The sequence below is a fragment of the Perissodus microlepis genome, chromosome 14 (assembly GCF_051167445.1).
Source record: "Perissodus microlepis isolate ML-2025 ecotype Zambia chromosome 14, ASM5116744v1, whole genome shotgun sequence".
Classification (NCBI taxonomy): Eukaryota; Metazoa; Chordata; class Actinopteri; order Cichliformes; family Cichlidae; genus Perissodus; species Perissodus microlepis.
This window is the reverse complement of record NC_140474.1, coordinates 6,309,599-6,329,986: the sequence shown is the minus strand read 5'-3', so window position 1 is coordinate 6,329,986 and position 20,388 is coordinate 6,309,599. Positions and strand designations below refer to the sequence as shown.

The 20,388-nt window shown below is 41.2% G+C and overlaps 1 protein-coding gene across 1 annotated transcript; it reads left to right on the top strand.

Annotated features, from left to right (window-relative positions):
- The first annotated feature begins 2,791 nt into the window (after window positions 1-2,791).
- Window positions 2,792-20,388, top strand: LOC146373313 (cytochrome P450 2F3-like). Its single transcript, XM_084951282.1, has 9 exons — window positions 2,792-4,881; window positions 5,459-5,621; window positions 5,752-5,901; window positions 6,336-6,496; window positions 6,659-6,835; window positions 18,404-18,545; window positions 18,667-18,854; window positions 18,961-19,102; window positions 19,245-20,388. The coding sequence occupies exons 1-9, from the start codon at window positions 4,711-4,713 to the stop codon at window positions 19,424-19,426; spliced, it is 1,476 nt and encodes a 491-aa protein (XP_084807408.1). The 5' UTR covers window positions 2,792-4,710; the 3' UTR covers window positions 19,427-20,388.

The following is a 20,388-nucleotide window of genomic DNA, read 5'->3' as shown; positions in this document are numbered from 1 at the left end:
GTTGTTGTAAGTTAGAATGCGTATGTTTGTGCATCTGTAGATAAGAATTTGTGTGTGCATAAAAAAGATTTGTGTGTGTAAAAAGAATTTGTGTGTGCGTAAAAAAGATTTGTGTGTGTAAAGAAGATTTGCGTGTGTAAAAATATTTACACAAATTACAAATTCTTTTTGTTAAGGTCTGGTTACAGATACAAAGCAAAAAAATAAGAGTGAAACTCTGCACTCAAGTTTCAACTTACGAGTACGAATTTTGACCTGATTTTTCTTCCTTTCAGCTGATTGGTCAATGTCATGTCAATCACAAATTTCACTATCCAATCAGAGAACAGATGGGTTTGGCTGTCGGAGGGGTGCTTTACTGAGCTGCAGGTCAAACCCACTTTAGAAAAACTAAATTAGTATTTACGTCTCTTTCAGTTGCACAATGCACAAAGGGTTGAACTCATTGGATATCAATATAAACACAGTTTAATCCATTTGTTTTTAGATAAACAAGGAAACATTGTGCTCAAAATAATATAGAGGAGGGAAGTGAGAGGAGGAGGGAAGTGAGAGGAGGAGGGAAGTGAGAGGAGGAGGGAAGTGAGACGGTAAGTGATGGAAGTGACGGGAGAAGCTAAGCGAATTATGCTGTAGGTGACGTCAGACGCCGGAGATTTGGAGGAAAAAAAAGCAAATGGTAGCATAGAATATAAAAAACGCTTTAAAAGTTAAAGTATTCCTAAATTAAAAAAAAAAAACTTAAAGTATTCCAAGTACACTTATTCCAAGATTTCATCGACCGGTGCTTCCACGACCTAGTAATGAAGAAGGCCCAGAGCACGTGGACTGGCTCTATGTGGACGGACAGCTCTACCGCGACCCCGGCACCACTCCGTGGCTGTATTGACCGCACACCAGATAACAATCCGCTACACTATTTTCTTCACTCACACTCTCTTGTATCAACTTTTGTTTAACTTTGTAATATCAGTTTGCTAATTCAGTGTAACTTCACCGTCACTCTCCGCCAATGCCTTAATTTGAATGTTTCCGTTTTTATTCCTTTTTTCCTCTCTCTCTCTTGTCGCTCACCCTGCTCTTTGGTTTCTTTGCTTCTGTTTTCTATCACTGCGTCGATCACCTGCTTCCCTACCCTATCCACAAACAACACCCTCTATTTCTACATGCTCAATCTGCATGATCACGCACACACATGCGTTTAAAGACAACACATTTACAACAGCCTCACAGCGCACACAGATATAGGACACACACACTCAGATGTGCACACATTTGCTCATATTAGTTATTATGCACACACATAGTCAGAGCTATGGAGCTTCTCGCTGCGCATTTTTCTTGCAGTATACCACCCTAAACCAACCCAGAGCTCTATTAGACAGTTTTTGCAGAAGTCTGTGACCCCCAGCAAGACAGAACTCAATTGATAAAGACCTATCAAAAATGATTGCAAGAACAAATAGCTCAGAAGTGCATTTAATGTGTTTATTGTTGTGTGTCGTCTAGCCTGCCGCTGCTGTTGGTTTTGGAGCCACAATAAAACATTTGACAGTTTTAAAAAAATTCTAAAAAACATAATATATTAAAGGTTAACTAAGAAGAGTGGTTAATCAGTAAGCTCACCAGTGTCATATTCCATGCTTACACAAACTCCCTGTTAAATATAAACAGATCTCCTATATATATATGTGTGACTGTCCTGGGTCTTGGAGCCAGGCTTTTGGGTTGCTGGCATATTAAGTTCTGTTTTTATTACAGTTTGATTTATCCTGTGCTATTAGTATAGTTTTGCTCTTAGTTAGACTTTGCAGTCTTAATCCCAATTTATATTGTCTTTGAGTTCTTCTTCCAACAGGGCTCTCTGTTGCTTTATTTGTGTAGCTGTAGTGTGAACTTCATAGTTCTCATAACCCTGAGTCTTGTTGAAATTTCTTTTTGCTTCTAGTTCCTTGACTTGCTGCTGTATTTTTGTGTATTATTTTATAGTTTTTATATTATATAGAGCAGGATGGAATCTTGTGCAACTGTGATCTCTGCAGGTTTAATCTTAGTTCTGCTGTGGATGTTTAATATAAAACACAAAAGGAACTGGCATTTGCCTCCAGGACCCACTGCACTTCCTCTCATAGGAAACCTTCTACAGATAGACAAAAAAGCACCTTTTAAAAGCTTTGTTAAGGTAAGAGTTCACTTTTTTAAATATTGTGCTGTTTTTTAAGTTGTACAATATTTTTTCTCATAATTTGAGGAGACTCGCACACTTTCTATAAATGTGCTCTCGTGAGATTTTTTTTAAAATTGTTAATATTTAACAGGAAGAGCTGCAGCAAGTTGCACATTTGTGGAACACCCACATAATGCGCAGAAGCAGAAATGCAGTTGCTCCAAGTGGACGTCCGATTCTCATGTACACCATCCCTAATCTTGTTGTTGTTGTAAGTCAGAATGCGTATGTTTGTGCATCTGTAGATAAGACTTTGTGTGTGCATAAAAAAGATTTGTGTGTGTAAAAAGAATTTGTGTGTGCGTAAAAAAGATTTGTGTGTGTAAAGAAGATTTGCGTGTGTAAAAATATTTACACAAATTACAAATTCTTTTTGTTAAGGTCTGGTTGCAGATACAAAGCAAAAAAATAAGAGTGAAACTCTGCACTCAAGTTTCAACTTACGAGTACGAATTTTGACCTGATTTTTCTTCCTTTCAGCTGATTGGTCAATGTCATGTCAATCACAAATTTCACTATCCAATCAGAGAACAGATGGGTTTGGCTGTTGGAGGGGTGCTTTACTGAGCTGCAGGTCAAACCCACTTTAGAAAAACTAAATTAGTATTTACGTCTCTTTCAGTTGCACAATGCACAAAGGGTTGAACTCATTGGATATCAATATAAACACAGTTTAATTCATTTGTTTTTAGATAAACAAGGAAACATTGTGCTCAAAATAATATAGAGGAGGGAAGTGAGAGGAGGGGGGAAGTGAGACGGTAAGTGATGGAAGTGACGGGAGAAGCTAAGCGAATTATGCTGTAGGTGACGTCAGACGCCGGAGATTTGGAGGAAAAAAAAGCAAATGGTAGCATAGAATATAAAAAACGCTTTAAAAGTTAAAGTATTCCTAAATTAAAAAAAAAAAACTTAAAGTATTCCAAGTACACTTATTCCAAGATTTCATCGACCGGTGCTTCCACGACCTAGTAATGAAGAAGGCCCAGAGCACGTGGACTGGCTCTATGTGGACGGACAGCTCTACCGCGACCCCGGCACCACTCCGTGGCTGTATTGACCGCACACCAGATAACAATCCGCTACACTATTTTCTTCACTCACACTCTCTTGTATCAACTTTTGTTTAACTTTGTAATATCAGTTTGCTAATTCAGTGTAACTTCACCATCACTCTCCGCCAATGCCTTAATTTGAATGTTTCCGTTTTTATTCCTTTTTTCCTCTCTCTCTCTTGTCGCTCACCCTGCTCTTTGGTTTCTTTGCTTCTGTTTTCTATCACTGCGTCGATCACCTGCTTCCCTACCCTATCCACAAACAACACCCTCTATTTCTACATGCTCAATCTGCATGATCACGCACACACATGCGTTTAAAGACAACACATTTACAACAGCCTCACAGCGCACACAGATATAGGACACACACACTCAGATGTGCACACATTTGCTCATATTAGTTATTATGCACACACATAGTCAGAGCTATGGAGCTTCTCGCTGCGCATTTTTCTTGCAGTATACCACCCTAAACCAACCCAGAGCTCTATTATAACAATAATAATAATGGATTGGATTTATATAGCGCTTTTCAAGGCACCTAAAGCGCTTTACAATGCCACTATTCATTCACTCTCACATTCACACACTGGTGGAGGCAAGCTACAGTTGTAGCCACAGGTGCCCTGGGGCAGACTGACAGAAGCGAGGCTGCCATATCGCGCCGCCAGTAGGCGGTAGGGTAAAGTGTCTTGCCCAAGGACACAACGACCTGGACAGAGAGCCCGGGGATCGAACCGGTTATAGATGCGCTTCCCAACTCCCTGAGCCACGGTCGCCCCCTATTAGACAGTTTTTGCAGAAGTCTGTGACCCCCAGCAAGACAGAACTCAATTGATAAAGACCTATCAAAAATAATTGCAAGAACAAATAGCTCAGAAGTGCATTTAATGTGTTTATTGTTGTGTGTCGTCTAGCCTGCCGCTGCTGTTGGTTTTGGAGCCGCAATAAAACATTTGACAGTTTTAAAAAAATTCTAAAAAACATAATAAATTAAAGGTTAACTAAGAAGAGTGGTTAATCAGTAAGCTCACCAGTGTCCTATTCCATGCTTACGCAAACTCCCTGTTAAATATAAACAGATCTCCTATATATATATGTGTGTGACTGTCCTGGGTCTTGGAGCCAGGCTTTTGGGTTGCTGGCATATTAAGTTCTGTTTTTATTACAATTTGATTTATCCTGTTCTATTAGTATAGTTTTGCTCTTAGTTAGACTTTGCAGTCTTAATCCCAATTTATATTGTCTTTGAGTTCTTCTTCCAACAGGGCTCTCTGTTGCTTTATTTGTGTAGCTGTAGTGTGAACTTCATAGTTCTCATAACCCTGAGTCTTATTGAAATTTCTTATTGCTTCTACTTCCTTGACTTGCTGCTGTCTTGTATTTTTTTCATTATTTTATAGTTTTTATATTATATAGAGGAGGATGGAATCTTGTGCAACTGTGATCTTGGCAGGTTTAATCTTAGTTCTGCTGTGGATGTTTAATATAAAACACAAAAGGAACTGGCATTTGCCTCCAGGACCCACTGCACTTCCTCTCATAGGAAACCTTCTACAGATAGACAAAAAAGCACCTTTTAAAAGCTTTGTTAAGGTAAGAGTTCACTTTTTTAAGTATTTGTGCGGTTTTTTAAGTTGTACAATATTTTTTCTCGTAAATTCAGGGGACAATTCACACTTTTTATAAACACACCAAATTTAACTTTAACAGCATGTTGGCATTTTGACAAAACTTAAGCTGAATGTTCATTTAAATAAATGATTCATTTAATTTAAATGATTCAAATAAATCTCGCGGTGACCGTGCTGTCGTGCTGTAGCTGCCCCAGTCTTATGGAACAATCTTCCTGTTGATATCCGGGCATCTGACTCTATGCCACTGTTTAAATCACGGCTGAAGACTTATTTATTTAATCTTGCTTTTTCACCTAGTTAACATTTGGTGTGCGTTGGTACATTTTTATCCGTTATGCTTGTTAACTATTTTATATATTATAATTGTCAAGGTTTTATAATATATGCGTGCCAGGTCCTTTCTCTTTTCCCTCCCATCTCATTTTTCCTATTTTATTTTTTATCAAGCACCTCGGTATACCCTTGGTTTTTTAGTGTGCTTTATAAATAAAGTTTATTATTATTAGTTTATTATAAATCATTTTACATATCTTTAGTTCAGTGAAACCTATGGGCCAGTGATGACAGTATACCTAGGCTGGCAGCGGACAGTAGTTCTGGTAGGATATGATGCTGTGAAAGAAGCCTTGGTGGATCAAGCAGATGACTTCACAGGCAGAGCACCAACTCCATTTCTACACAACCCTAACAAGAAATATGGTAAAGCGTGATCACTCAAATATGTTGTCTTTGTCAAGGCACAAGTGATTTTGTTTCCGAGTGCTTTAATTCTTTCATGAATCAGCATGGCTTCTCTTCCATTACTTTGGTAAGTGGTTTAATCTTTCAGGTTTAGGGAGCAGTAACAGGGAACGCTGGCGTCAGCTGCGACGCTTCACACTGACCACTCTAAGAGACTTTGGGATGGGACGCAAGGGGATGGAAGAATGGATCCAAGAAGAGAGTGAACATATGAGGGCTCACATACATAAATTAAAAGGTATAGTTTCAGGTGCTGAAAGGTCATTTCACATGCCCTAAACATTACAGGACACTATAACACTAATTGAAAATAATCAGTCTTAAGTTTAGCAAGATAGAAGCATACCACAGTGGGCTAATGCCACTAACCTATTATTTTCCAGTACTGAATTGACACCCACCACAGCCACCCAAAAAACACAATATGATCTACTAAAACAGCGTTTTTGTGAGCTTCCGGTTGTTAACACATCAGGATGCACAACAACTGATCTCAGAAAACACATTCAAATGCATGAAAACTGTTATTTGGGAAAGCCATGTGCCAACAAACATACTCTTCAAATCTCTTTAAAAAACTGACTAAACAGTGGGAAAGTTGGAAGTGTGGGCATGTCATAACTAAACTGAAGTCCTTAGTTAATTAGACAGATGATTCCCCTTCTCTTGCAGGTGCACCATTTGACCCCACATTCTTATTGAGCTGTACTGTGTCTAACGTGATCTGCTGCCTGGTTTTTGGTCAACGGTTCAGCTATGAAGACAAGCAGTTCTTACGCCTTCTTACCATATTTTTTCAAATAGAAAACGTTAACAGCAGCCCTGTGGGTCAGGTAAATTAAAAATTAAATAGAAATGCTTTTTAATTTGGTTTTCATATTTTGTATAAGAGTATATACGTCTTTTGAAAATCATACTGTAAAAATGATCCAAACACAGTAGATGTATCATTGTCTCTTCACAAGAATGTATGTTGCTATGTTTCTTTACAACAGATGTACAACCTCTTTCCGAAACTCATGGACCATCTTCCAGGCCCCCATCAAAAAAGTTTTGCAGAGTATGAAGAAGTGAGAAAGTTTATCAAGATGAAGATCCAAGAACACAAAGACACATTGGACCTCAGCTCCCCACGAGACTACATAGACTCCTTCCTTATTCAAATGAACCAGGTTGGAAAACTTAAGCATAATTTATCAAAGAAAGCTCAAAACTACAAATACTGTGTTTATTAATCTAGGCAATTAATATAATCTAAAGTGCTAACCCATATGGAAAAGATATATATAAATCTTATAGTTTGTATCTGTCCTGTGTGAAACTTGTATGAAAAGCATATAAGAGTGAAAACAGATATAAGATCCCTTGAAAAATTATATAATGAAACTTGTATGTTTTGGATACTTACTAAAACAATATATGAAAGTAATGAGAAAGTGGCCACTTTCATGAGTAAATCATGTAAGCCTTATATGATTTACTCATGAAAGTGGCCACTTTCATGAGTAATCACATATAAGTTTTTACTATTTCTTTTCCATATAGGAAAAATTTCCTAATCTTGCTATGAATGATTTTAAACACTCCTCTGTGAATTGTCACTTTCTTGTGATGGAAAGGTTTGTATGTTGTTGGAGGAATTTGTTTGTGACAGGGTCTCCTAAGGCAAACTTGTCCTGGGTAAGGGACCAAATGAAAACTGATTCAGATAATCCCTATGAAGAAGGGTTTTGGGACAAGGAACATTATCTTTCTAGTGGGTAAGGAGCATGATGTTAAATTAAAAGACCCCCAGCTAGATGTGGTTAGGCTTATTTCAACACATTGCACAGGCTCTGGAACCAAACTCCTTTTGAGGGTCTGGACTCGGTTTCAATCTGGAGTTCCAATCAGTATACTTGTATCTTCTCAGTTTTTCGCCTGCACATTGGAAGTTTCACTGGTGGACAAGTGAGTTGTTTCCCTGCCCCTTCCGGTTGGGGACTGTGCACTTACAGTTGTTTGCACTTATGTGCTTAACAACAGTTCAGAGTTCAAATTCAAATTCAAATTTTATTTGTCACACACACAACCATACACAGTATGACATGAGGTGAAATGCTTGTAGCTGTGCAATGCAATGCCCGACCATAAAATTACAGTGGTTTTACAGTATTTACAATTTACAGGTTATACAAAATTTACAGATTTAACTTAGAAATTTACAGTAAAAAAATGTGCAAATAGCAGAAAGAGATTATAAATTATAGGAAGTGTGCATGAAGAAAAACCAGAGTGCGTGTGGTGATGTGATGTGTGTGAGAGTCCAGTTTTATAGTGACGTGATGTGTGTGGGAGAGTCCAGTCCTACACCTGGTTCAGGGCCCGAATAGCCTGGGGGAAGAAGCTCCTCCTCATTCTCTCTGTTTTGGCCTTAAGGGAGCGGAAGCGCTTCCCAGACCTCAACAGTGAGAAGAGTCCATTGTTGGGATGGGAGAGGTCCATCATAATCTTCCTAGCTTTGGTCTTGCACCGCTTGGTGTAGATGGACAGCAGGTCAGGGAGCTCTGATTGAATGTTGCGTTCGGCTGAGCGCACCATGCTTTGCAGATCTCGTCTGTCCTGCTTGGTGGTGTTCCCAAACCAGGTGCAGATGTTTCCCGTCAGGATGCTCTCGATGGTGCAGGAGTAGAAGTTCTTGAGCACCTTCAGTGGCAGATGGAAGTCTCTAAGTCTTCTGAGGAAGAAGAGATGCTGACGGGCTTTCTTAACCAGGGTGTTGATGTGACAGGACCATGACAGGTCCTGAGTGATGTGGACACCCAGGTATCGGAAACTGTCCACTCTCTCCACTGGCGTGCCACTGATGATGAGGGGCTTGTAATTCCTCGCCTGCTTTGTAGTGAAGTCCACAATCAGCTCCTAAGTCTTGCTGATGTTTAGGAGGAGATTATTCTCCTGGCACCAGGTCTCCAGGTTCCTAATCTCCTCCAGGTAGGCCGTCTCGATGTTGTTGGAGATCAGGCCCACAACAACAGTGTCGTCAGCAAACTTGACAATGGAGGTGGTGTCTGATGTGGCTACACAGTCATAAGTGTACAGTGAGTACAGCAGGGGGCTTAAAACACAGCCCTGAGGCACTCCAGTGCTGAGTGAGATGGAGGGGGAGACTTGTTTTCCCACCCTCACTGATTGGGGTCTGTCTGTGAGGAAGTTGAGGATCCACTGACACAGTGATGAGCTGAGTCCTAGATCCGTCAACTTGGTGAAAAGCTTAGAGGGAATTATTGTGTTGAATGCTGAACTGTAGTCCACGAACAGCATCCTAACATAATTCCCTTTGCCAGTGTCCAGGTGACTCAGGGATGTGTGGAGCAGGTGAGATATGGGATCGTCTGTGGAACGATTAGTCCGGTAAGCAAACTGAAGTGAGTCGATGGTGGCAAGAAGTGAAGAAGTGATGTGATCTCTCATCAGTCTTTCAAAACACTTCATTACAATTGAAGTCAGTGCTACTGGACGGTAGTCATTGTGGCAAGCGGGATGTTGTTTCTTTGGAACAGGGACAATGATGGACTGTTTGAAGCACGTGGGAACCACTGCTTGGGCCAGTGAAAGGTTGAAGATCTCCGTGAACACCGGTGCTAGCTGGTCAGCGCAGGCTCTCAGGACCCGGCCAGGGATTGCATCTGGTCCTGCTGCCTTCCTGGTGTTCACCCTCCTGAAGGTGTTCCTCACGGCATGCTCTGTGATGATGAATGCATTGTCTTCACTGGTGCACTCCAAGCACGCGCAGCCGTTTGTTGTTTTAATTGCTGCGGTGTCAAAGCGAGTGTAAAATGTGTTCAGCTCATCAGCCAGTGAAGCGTCGGCATTCATCATTGAAGAAGCTGGTCGTTTATAGTCCGTTATTGTCCGCAGTCCTTTCCACAGGCTCCTAGAGTCACACTGTCGTAGCTGTGACTCTAGTTTTTCCCCGTAGCTCCGCTATGCCTTTCTGACCGCACTGCGCACGTTGTAAGACGCAGCCTTGTATAGGTCCATATTACCGGAGACGAGCCCTTCATTGTAGGCAGCGGTGCATGATCTCAGAGCGTCGCGGATGTTTTTATCCACCCACGGCTTCTGGTTGGGAAACTTTCGGATGATGGATCTTTCTGCTGTGTCGTCCGCTAGTTTCCCGATAAATCCCACAACCACTTCCGTAAACATGTTGATGTCATCAGAGCTGCGCCGAAACATGTCCCAGTCTGCGTCATCCAGTGCGTCCTGCAGCGTGGTCACTGATTGGTCCGTCCAGCGAGCAACCTCCCTCCTGATTGGTGGTTGTTGCTTTAGCCTTTGTTTGTAAGCAGGCATGAGGAGGATGGCGGCATGGTCCAATTTTCCAAATGCCGGCAGGGGCTGAGCCTTGTAACAGTTCTTGAACGGGGTGTAGCAGTGGTCTAATGTCCTAGTGCCCCAGGTGGGGCAGTTGATGTGCTGGTGAAGGTTGTGAAATGTCCGTTTGAGATTCACTCTGTTAAAATCTCCCATAACAATGAGTGCGGCATCTTGGTGAAGTGTTTGTTGTGTGTTTCTTGTTGTGTTTGTTGGTATATTACTGTATATTACTGGGTTTACTGGCTTTAACTATCCATTAAATCATCAAATTCACTGTACGATTAAGATCAACTATTGATATATATTTTAAAGCAGTGGTTCTCAAACTTTCCATAAAAATGACCATCTCATAAAATATATGGCTCTTGAAGTACTGTAGTACAGTAGTATATGCCTATTTAACACCATATACAGTTTACACAAGACAATTTGAATTCTTATATGAATGTTATTTATTTTAACTGTCATAAACAGAATGTGACGAGTCATAATAATAACAACTGTGCTGGATTAAAACATTCACAGCAGGTGGGATATCCGGTCTTTAAGTGATGACGTGGTGAATCCTGCTTCCGGGTCCAAAATACTCTGCATTTATTAAAGCTTTGTGCTTTTAAGATGTTTTAATTCTTGTGCATCTTGTTCTATTTAGTCTGAACAAGACCTCCCAAAAAGTCAGTGATCACTGTCGGCCTCTCTCGGTTTTTATCACCACCAGTGTTGGTCAAGTTACTTGAAAAAAGTAATCAGTAACTAATTACTGATTACTTCCCCAAAAAAGTAATCCCGTTACTTTACTAATTACTTATTTTCAAAAGTAATTAATTACTTAGTTACTTAGTTACTTTTTAAAAACACGATTTACAACCTGAATAGGTGATAAAGCGATAGATCTTTCAGCCCAATTCTACTTTTTCTGCATAATCCATCATACAAAATGTAATCAAATGGAAAAGTCTCTTTTTTTAAAACTTGTGTTATCAGTTTTAATCTTTTAACTTTATGCATCAAGCAAAAATTAAATTATATGCAACATTCTCTGACTTGAAGAAATTAGTTTAACATTTAAACCTATTTTCTGCACATTCCAGCACATGTGTTTACATTCAGTCTTTCAAATAGATGCAAGTAAAACACAGCAGAAAATAAATAAAATCAAAGACTAGCAGTCCTGTTGCTCTATTTTCACCTGTAAAGCAGGAGTGGGGTAGGCGGAGGTTTACCCTGGTGCAGGTGTGCCGCAGCAGTCAGTTGAAGAATCCGCGAAATTCTCTGTGAATTTCCCATTACGTCGTTGCGTTTTCTTCCCACGCACAACGGACGCTAATATTTTTGTCACTTTTTATGGAATCAAACTCAAAGTAAGGTCAGTACTTCCACGCTTTAAACGCTGCACGCTCATACTCTCTCCCACACTTGATATATTATCCATTGTTGTCTGCACACAGCTGTTGTCACGAACGTCGCACTCGCTTACGTCACTGTCATGAGACATTCTCGCAAAAAATCACGGTTTTAGTAACGCAGTAACGCAGCGTTCCTACGGGAAAGTAACAGTAATCGAATTACCGTTTTTGCGATAGTAATCTCCTTACTTTAAGTAATCAGATTACAGTAACGCGTTACAAGTAATGCATTACTGCCCATCTCTGATCACCACTATTCATTTTAAAGCTAAGTTTTTAAAACCTTATGATGTAACTACAACCCAGCCCACGCAGCAGTATATTAATGACTAACCTCGCATTGTGGATGGATTATCTCAGTTGTTCTCCTCACTGAAGTTTGGTCCGTTTACAGGATCCTGCCATCTAACCCTCACATTAACTTTTATCGAGTGGAAAAAAAGTTAGCGTTCATCCTCCAGCTTCAATGTGTTTATGTTATGCTACCCATAGCTGTGTAGCTAGCCATCACACAGCTCATCATTATATACCAGCTAGCCCAACTTCAGTAACCCTATAAACGCCACTGCTGTGTAGTTTTCTGTCTTCATTTATGTCAGAAGTGATAGCAGAGCTGTACGTTTTTATTTTTGCTGTGGTGGTTAAGCTGCCGGATCTTTGGCTTCACGACCCTCCTTCATGCTTCGTGCACGTCGAAGCTCAGTTTGCTCTTCGTGGCGGTTCAGCCGACAACTCAAAATACCATCATGTGGTGACCTCACTGGATCTGCTGTCCACCCGCCGTGTGATGACCATCCTCTGGGATCCCCCCACCCAAGGGAAACACACCGCTCTCAAGGTGCTGAGCTGAACTACTCCCCCTCCGACGCAGAGTGGGCCAAGAAACTCCTCTCTCTCTGGGGCCTGGGTGATGGTACCGCTCTTGAGCTCACGGAGAGCACGCTGTCCTTGCTAGGAACAGATGATGGCGGATTCCTCTTCACTCACGTCTTCTTCCAACAGTGCGAGCTGGCCTTGCCAACTCTCCGCTGCTGGCTGCGAAGGATTACTGCTCACTTGCAGAAGTGGATCGCATTCTCCTGTCTACCAGGAGCTTCGGCATAGATAGTTCCCAACTCACCGACGGCATCTCCCCCGCCTGCACCAATTCTCCCGGTGGCCTGCGACTCATCGATGGTGGCTGGGATCATGGCACCGCGGTAAAGTGCTGTGTTTTTACCATCAGTGTTTGGCCCCGTAGTACGGCGCTGTCTGTCACCTTGCAGTTTTAAGGCCCAGGGAAACGAGCCCACCAGTGCTCTGTAGCGTGACTGATGGCGATAACTAAAGGCTGTTCTTCATTGAGGACTCACGCTTGGGGAGCAGTTTTCTGGTTGACTCCGGCTCCCAGAATACCCTCAGGAGCTCTTGTGTCGTCTTTACATACCTCCATGATGGTATATTATTTATTATTATTTATATTAATTCCCGCGTACCACTACAGGGAGCCCAAGCACCACCAAAGTAAAGGCTTTAAAGTAAAGGCTTCAAAACCAAGTTGACACTGAAAGTACTAACATCACTAATATCACAGAACTTTGCATGTGGCCAAAAGTAATGTTTTAATGTTCTTTGTTATCAAACATTTGCACATAAATAAGTGACATAATATTCAGTACTTACTTTTAAAAGTTTACTCTTCTGCTGCCCCGCTTCAGCCATCCACTGTTTTTTTTTTCCGAAAAAATTATCCACACCCACATACACGCTATGAATTCTGGGATAGGTTGGGCCACGAAGGATACACCTGACCCATCCTTCAAATTCGGAAAAATGAAAGACGCATTTGTCGGCCGCATTTGGAGCAACTTTTGAATTGGGACAGCCTTTGTTGCGTCACTGTGATGTAATCGGCCTTTAAATGTGGCCTCCGAAGGATGCAGACCCTGAATTGGGACACAGCCATTGTGTTGACCTTTGGCTGCTCGCAGAGTATAGCACCAGCAGTAGCTGAAGAAAAAACTTGTGTGGGAGTTAAGTGAGATCATGGTGCAAGACTTTCAGTCAGCCACAAAGCAATTCTCACACATCATCAGCTCACTAAGGAGAGGAAAGTGGTGCCAGTGTTGCCAACTCCCCAGTAAGGAAAATCGCTATTGGCTGTCCTAAAAGTACAGTAGAAGTAGCTAAATATCATCATTGCCTAATTTGCATAATTGGTTCTGCGTATGTAATTGTAACAGACGCTGTAGGAGAGAAAAATAACATCGTGGAAGCATTGCAAACCTCATTACAACGATGGGAATGATGAATTTTAGTGCATTGATTTATTTTAGACAAAGAAAAATGTACATTTACCGCTGCTCCTGCCCTGCGTTACAGTCCAGGGGGGGTGCAGCAGCTGCTTCGCTCATTTGCAGTTTGCACGCATTGCGGTGAATATCGCCAGCTCTGACATCAGCTGGGGGCGACTGCTGCGTGAGGACTATGTGCCGCCTGTAAGCATTTTGGCACGGGTGAGGTGCCCACAACAGCACCCGCTGCTTGTTGAGTGCAAGAGCGATACGTGCTTTCACGTCAAAAAGTCGTCATAAGTCTCCAATAACACCACAAAAAGTTGCCAGATTTGTTGCTAGTTGCTTTGTAGAAAAAAAGTCGCTAAGTTGGCAACACTGAGTGGTGCTATACTAATATAGTATACATAGTAGATTGTTGCAGACGGTAACCAAAAATATTGAGTGGTTGAGGCAGGCATACTTCGAGGATCTCCTCAATCTCACTGACATGTCTTCTCTTGAGGAAACAGAAGCTTTAAGGGGGTATTTCAACAATTCCGCGGCAAGGCCCCTCAGGAATTCAGCCCGAGTTCCTTCAGGTACTGGATGTAAAGCCTAATCGAGATCTAGGCTAAAGTGGCAAACGAGGTAGATGTTTCTCCTCTGAGAGGAGGGGAGCTGGTTAGTATGTTCCAACTATAAGGGGATTCTCAGTCTCTCTCGGAAGGGTACTGGAGAGGAGAGTGTCTGTAAGTTGAACCTTGGATTCAGGAGGAACGATGCAGCTTTTGTCCTCGTCATGGAAAACTGTACCGCCTCTTTACCCTACCAATGTTATTTGAGGGTGCATGTGATTTTTCCCAACCACTGAGCAGTGCTTTGTAGACTTGGAAAAGACATTCAGCCAAGTCCCTTGGTAGATTGTGCGAGAATTACTTAGGGATCATGAGGTGACTGATTCTGGGTTTTTTTTGTTTTTAGGTTTTTTATGGACAGAATTTCTAGGTGTAGCAAAGTGATGGAAGGATTCCACTTTGGGGGTCTCACGATCTCCCTGACCTTTACAGATTATGTGGTTCTGTTGGTTACATCAAGTGGTGACCTTCAACTTGAACTGCGATGGTTTGTAGCCAAGTGTGAAGTAGTGGAAATGAGAATTAGCGCTTCCAAGTTTAAGGTCAAGGTTCTCAGCTGGAAAAGTGCACCCAAGTGCTGCTAGTGGTTAGCTTTAAGTATCTCAGTTTTATTCCCAAGTGAGAGGAGAGGGACATGGGAGATTGACAGATGGATTGGTGATAGTTGCAGTAATGTAAATGATATCCAGATGGTGAAGAGAGCCGAGCATAAAAGTAAGGCCTTTGATTTACTTGATTTACTGGTTAATCTATGTCCCTCACATCATGCGAGGGACATAGATTAACCAGATTAACCATAGACCACTACCCAGAGCTCATGTGATGTCATGAGCTCTGGGTAGTGACTGAAAAAAAAAAACATTGTGGAAACAAGCACCAAAAATGACATTTCTTCAAAGGGTGGCTGGTTTCTCCTTTTCGAGATAGAGGGAGGAAACTGGTAATTTTGGAGAAACTCAGAGTACTCATTTGTAACACCCTATCGAGAGGGGCCCTGGGTTCTGTTGTTACACCGGGCTTGGACCGGCAAAAGTGACTCGAAATAGGCACTCTGGTGGAGTTACTTTGTGTGTGTGTGTTTTAGGACTTTTTATTAGGAAAAGCTAATTATGTCTGATTAGATTTTACAGTGAGGATTGAGGGAAGTCAGGAGTGGGTTTAAAGTGGGATTCAAACAATGGGTCAAAAGGGGGTGTAGTACCTAAAGGAAGGACAGCTCACAGCCCGGCGTAAATGCGAGGTGTTGTCGTAGAGCTTGATTTATTTGTTTGATTTATTTGTTGTGAATAGAAGTAATTATGCCACAATAATAAGGGAACATTGAAAATATACAACCCGTTGAGGGGATGGATGACATACATGCTTGGGCAATGGAAAGGTTTTATTTTTTGGCATGATTTCTTTTGTTATACTTTAGCTATTATTCTCACATGGAAGTAAAGTTAATGGAATAAATCAGGAATTAGTTCATTTCTCAGGAGAGAAATGAAAAGGGGGAAACTGTTATGAAATAAATATATATTGTTAGTGCTTATTTTCTGTTTATATTGTTTTATAGAGGCCAGTGTAGGAAAACGCCCCTGTGAGTTAGAATGTGTGCCAAAAGTCACAGAGTAATGACAAGAGACTGCACGCGTTGTGCAGAGAACAGGAAGCGTGGCAGACAGAAAGTGAAACTAAGTAGAGTGTTTGATTGAAACTTAAAGTGTGCGTGACGTCTAGAGGAAGTATATAAATAACCAGACTGCCTGCTGCTGCTTCAGACTTGAGCTGATGTCTCTCTGCTCAGTCTCCGTTCCCGGGAATGTAAAATAAAGATCATTTTTTGAGCTTTGACCACTTTGAGCCTAGTCTTTCTTTGCTGTTAAAAGAATACAAAGAACTGAAATTTAATAGTGTTTATTACTAGTTTTAAACCTTGTGATCCTGAGATCAGAGCCTGAACTTAAAAATCAGAGGCAATGGACATGGACTCTGGAACACAGAAAATGCAGAGGAAGAAACACAGACAAACCAGCAACAAACAGAGGAAGACACAGGGCTTAAAAAGACAGGGATAATGAGGGAATGATACACAGGAGGAGAGCAGAGCTGGGAATAATCACATATAACCATGTTCTAGCTGACCTGCATTGGCTACCCATTAAATACCGCATCCAATTTAAAATACTGTTGCTTACGTTTAAAATTACCAACAACACAGCACCGAGCTACTTTAGCAAACTCCTTAAATCGTATGTTCCCGCCAGAGCACTAAGATCATCTACTCAGTTACTCTTGGTGCAGCCTAGATCTCGGCTAAAATCTAGAGGTGACTGTGCATTTGCCTTGACTGCACCAGAGTTGTGGAATAACCTTCCTATTGCGATCCGGGCGTCCGATTCTATCTAATCTTTTAAATCACGGTTAAAAACCTATTTGTTTAATCTCGCTTTTCCTGCTTGTCAATGCCTGTACTTGACTCTTAGATTTACTCTATTTGTCTTTATACATATCTTTTATGGCTTGTGCTTTTACAATGTTTTTACTTGATATGCATTTTATGCTACCCCTGTGTATTAGTGGCAATGACCTGTGAGTATATTTGCTACTTTGCTGAGGCCTTATAATACACATGTTACTTTTCTGTCTTTTATGTTAAGCACTTTGGTATACTGCTGGTTTTTAAATGTGCTCTATAAATAAAGATTGTATTGTATTGTATAACCAGACAAAGGGGAAACAAACCTCAAAAGTTACGACCCCCTCTGCTAGGCGTCAGGGAAGGAGTAACATACACAAGCCCCCAACACAAAACTGAGTAAAGAAAAAGGTTTTAATCTCAAACTTTGAACAGAAAACCAACAGGGCTGTTCAACAGACCACTGGGCAAACAATTATTACATAAAGAAAAAACAGTCAAGAGTAAAAGCTAAAGGTTAACTAAGGCAAGCTGGCAGCACACAAAATAAAAGCTAAGGGTTAACTAAGGCAAGCTGGCAGCACACAAAATAAAAGCTAAGGGTTAACTAAGGCAAGCCAGCATCACAAAACTCTAATGAAACTAAGTTCAGCTGGTTTAGCAAACAAAGAGCAACACAGCAAACAGTTTCAACAAACAACATTCAAGTGTGAGGAAATGAGGAGGCCACTGCATGTCACTTCAGAGCAGCAGTTCCCCATAGTGTGAAGGATCTTCAGCCTTTTATACTCCCAGGTGCAGACAATCAGCCAGTCAATTGGTCTTGGAGTGGTCATGGGATCTCCAGGCAGCCAATCGTCCGCGAGGTCTGGCACACTGAGATCTGCATAAAAGAAGGCTGGCACAGCACTCCCAGCAGCCAATCCTCCACGAGTCCTAGCACACTTGGATTTGCATAAACAAAAAGGCAGTCTCACTCCCTCCAAGGCCCCGGGCCGTAACACAAATGGCCACTATTTATACTAGCGCCCCTAATGCGCCAGGCTGAAAGTGGGTTGAACCGAGGAATAACATTCATCCTGCCACACTCACATCTCCAATGGTTGTACACGTTGTCATTAACGTGGCTTCACTCCACATCAGCCACGCCGCTTTGCCAGCTAAAACACCGGGGTCGGCACATAAGGACGCTGTCATAGCCTGTCAACAACGTTGATTGGCTGCGCATATACGCATTATTGGCTGGACTATGGGATAAGGTGGCATCGTTCCCATATGGGAGCAGCCAGTCACTTACTGACTAACACTGCAAAACAGAATTGTTAAAGTATTAATTTTAATTTCAATTCAGGTTAGATTTTTTTGTGCGCAACGCAGAATTTCTGTGCGCAGAGACCGTGCCAGCAGTGCGCAATTGCGCACGTGCGCTGCTTAGAGGGAACATTGACACTGAACACGGGTCAAGTCTATTAAAGTAAGATATCACGGTAAGATAATAACTGATGACAAACAGATGAGATTATTCACCTCAGGTGTGCAGAAACAAAGGGCTAGAAGCCAGAACGGATCTAGATGCACACACAAATATACACTCACACAGACAGAAAGAGAAAAAATATAAAGAGAGACAGATTGAAGTACAGAGAAGCACAGAAAAACAATGACAACTTTCTTCTCTCAGGAAAAGGAGATTTCCACAACTGAGTTCCACTATGACAATTTGGTCTCTACAATAATGACTCTGTTTCTGGCTGGAACACAGACCACCAGCTCCACCCTGAGATATGCTCTTAGCGTGCTTATTAAATACCCCCCAAAACAAGGTAAGACTGTGAATTTACTTTATAATACATTCAATACTAATACATTATGGTTAGGAATACGTCCCTTGGTCGACGTAAAAACAGATCAGAGTGGTAATAGTTTCTGCTTTGCTGTGTCCAGAGAAAATGCAGCAAGAGATTGACACTGTTATTGGAAAAGGCCGTTGTCCCAGGATGGAGGACAGGAAGTCCCTCCCTTTTTCACTTGCTGTCATCCATGAAGTGCAACGTTTTTTTGACCATCTCCCTCTCAGCATCCCTCACTACACACTGAATGACATATCCTTCAGGGGTTATACAATCCCAAAGGTATTTTCAATTCCAAGATCTCATGTGTATTACAGAATCTATTGTATATCAAGTCAGAGAATAATGTTGAAAGCAGCAACACTAACAAGATATATGTTTTGAATAGGACACTGTAATTATTCCGCTGTTGCACTCTGTGCTAAAAGAGGAAAAGCAATGGGCCACTCCCAGGTCCTTCAATCCCCAGCACTTCTTGGACAATAATGGCAACTTTAAGAAAAGTCCTGCATTCATGCCATTCTCTGCAGGTAAAGAGTCAACACACAGTTATTGATCATCCAGTTCTTTTGCATGTTCAATCATGCAAAAGAATAATTTTTTTCCAAATATCTTGATATTTACAGTGAAAAGCAATTATTTTTAATCAGAGTCCTTTGTGTATCTCTACAGGGAAGAGAAACTGTGTTGGCGAGTCTCTGGCCCGTACGGAGCTTTTTATCTTTATAGTATCATTGCTGCAGGATTTCACTTTTTCCTGTGCTGGAGGCCCTGACAGTATAAACCTCATTACTGAAAAAAGCAGTTTTACTAATGTGCCCCGCAGATACCATATCATGGCCACACCTCGTTAAAAAAAATGAATTTGTTCAGACAGAGTTATAGTCTGGTTGAAGCACTCGAACAAGGATGTCTTCATCAGCTTCTTGTGAAACAGTGATTAGATGTTTATTTTACAGTTAGTTTGCTAGTACCTCACTGATGTAGAACACAAGACCATCACATGTAAATCTTTTACCTCAACACAATTGCAATTTGTGTTTTTTCGGTCATGTATTCCTTTTCTTTAGTGAGTTATTTTTTCTTGTATTAATTTGATTTTTTTTCTCTATCCAATAAAGATTACTACTGATTTTAACCAATAATTACTTAAAAAAAAACTACACACCTATCAATGTTAGATTTGTATTGTTTATTGTCATTTATGCTTAGAAATATTTAACCATATATGCTTAGAGGTGTACAATCGCTTGTGTAGTGATAGGATGTGTGATCCTTAATAGTCTGCAAAGGCTTTGTGTGCATTCCAGAGTGCTCTGGCTTTCACACCCACATTCTGGGAGCATGGGAGAGGTCGTACCTTGTCTTATTGTTTTATGGTAGGATAAACGTATCTATATCTGTTTTAGGCTAAGTGCCTTTTGTTTAGATGAACTGCTGGACTTCCAGACTAGCAGGTTTAGGGAAGTCATTTATGGGGTCACACTCTGACCCCGCCCCCCCACACACACACACACACATACTTACACAACGCACAGGCAAGGTACTCTTTGTTTGTATGTAGACGTCATATGTTAATGAACCTATGTATATTCATGTAACCTCAATAAAAGAGCAGTGTTATGGGGGAGCGGACGAGAGTGACTGGGGTTCTCTCCCTCATGCATGAGTAACACAAAGAACTTTGCCTACTTGGTGTTTAATGCTTTTTGCTGTGTAGTTGAATTGTCCTTAACGTTCCAGCGAATAGGTTTATGCTACAAACCTATCAATCAACAAATTGTAAAAGCTTTTATGTAAACAGTCTCATCATTGT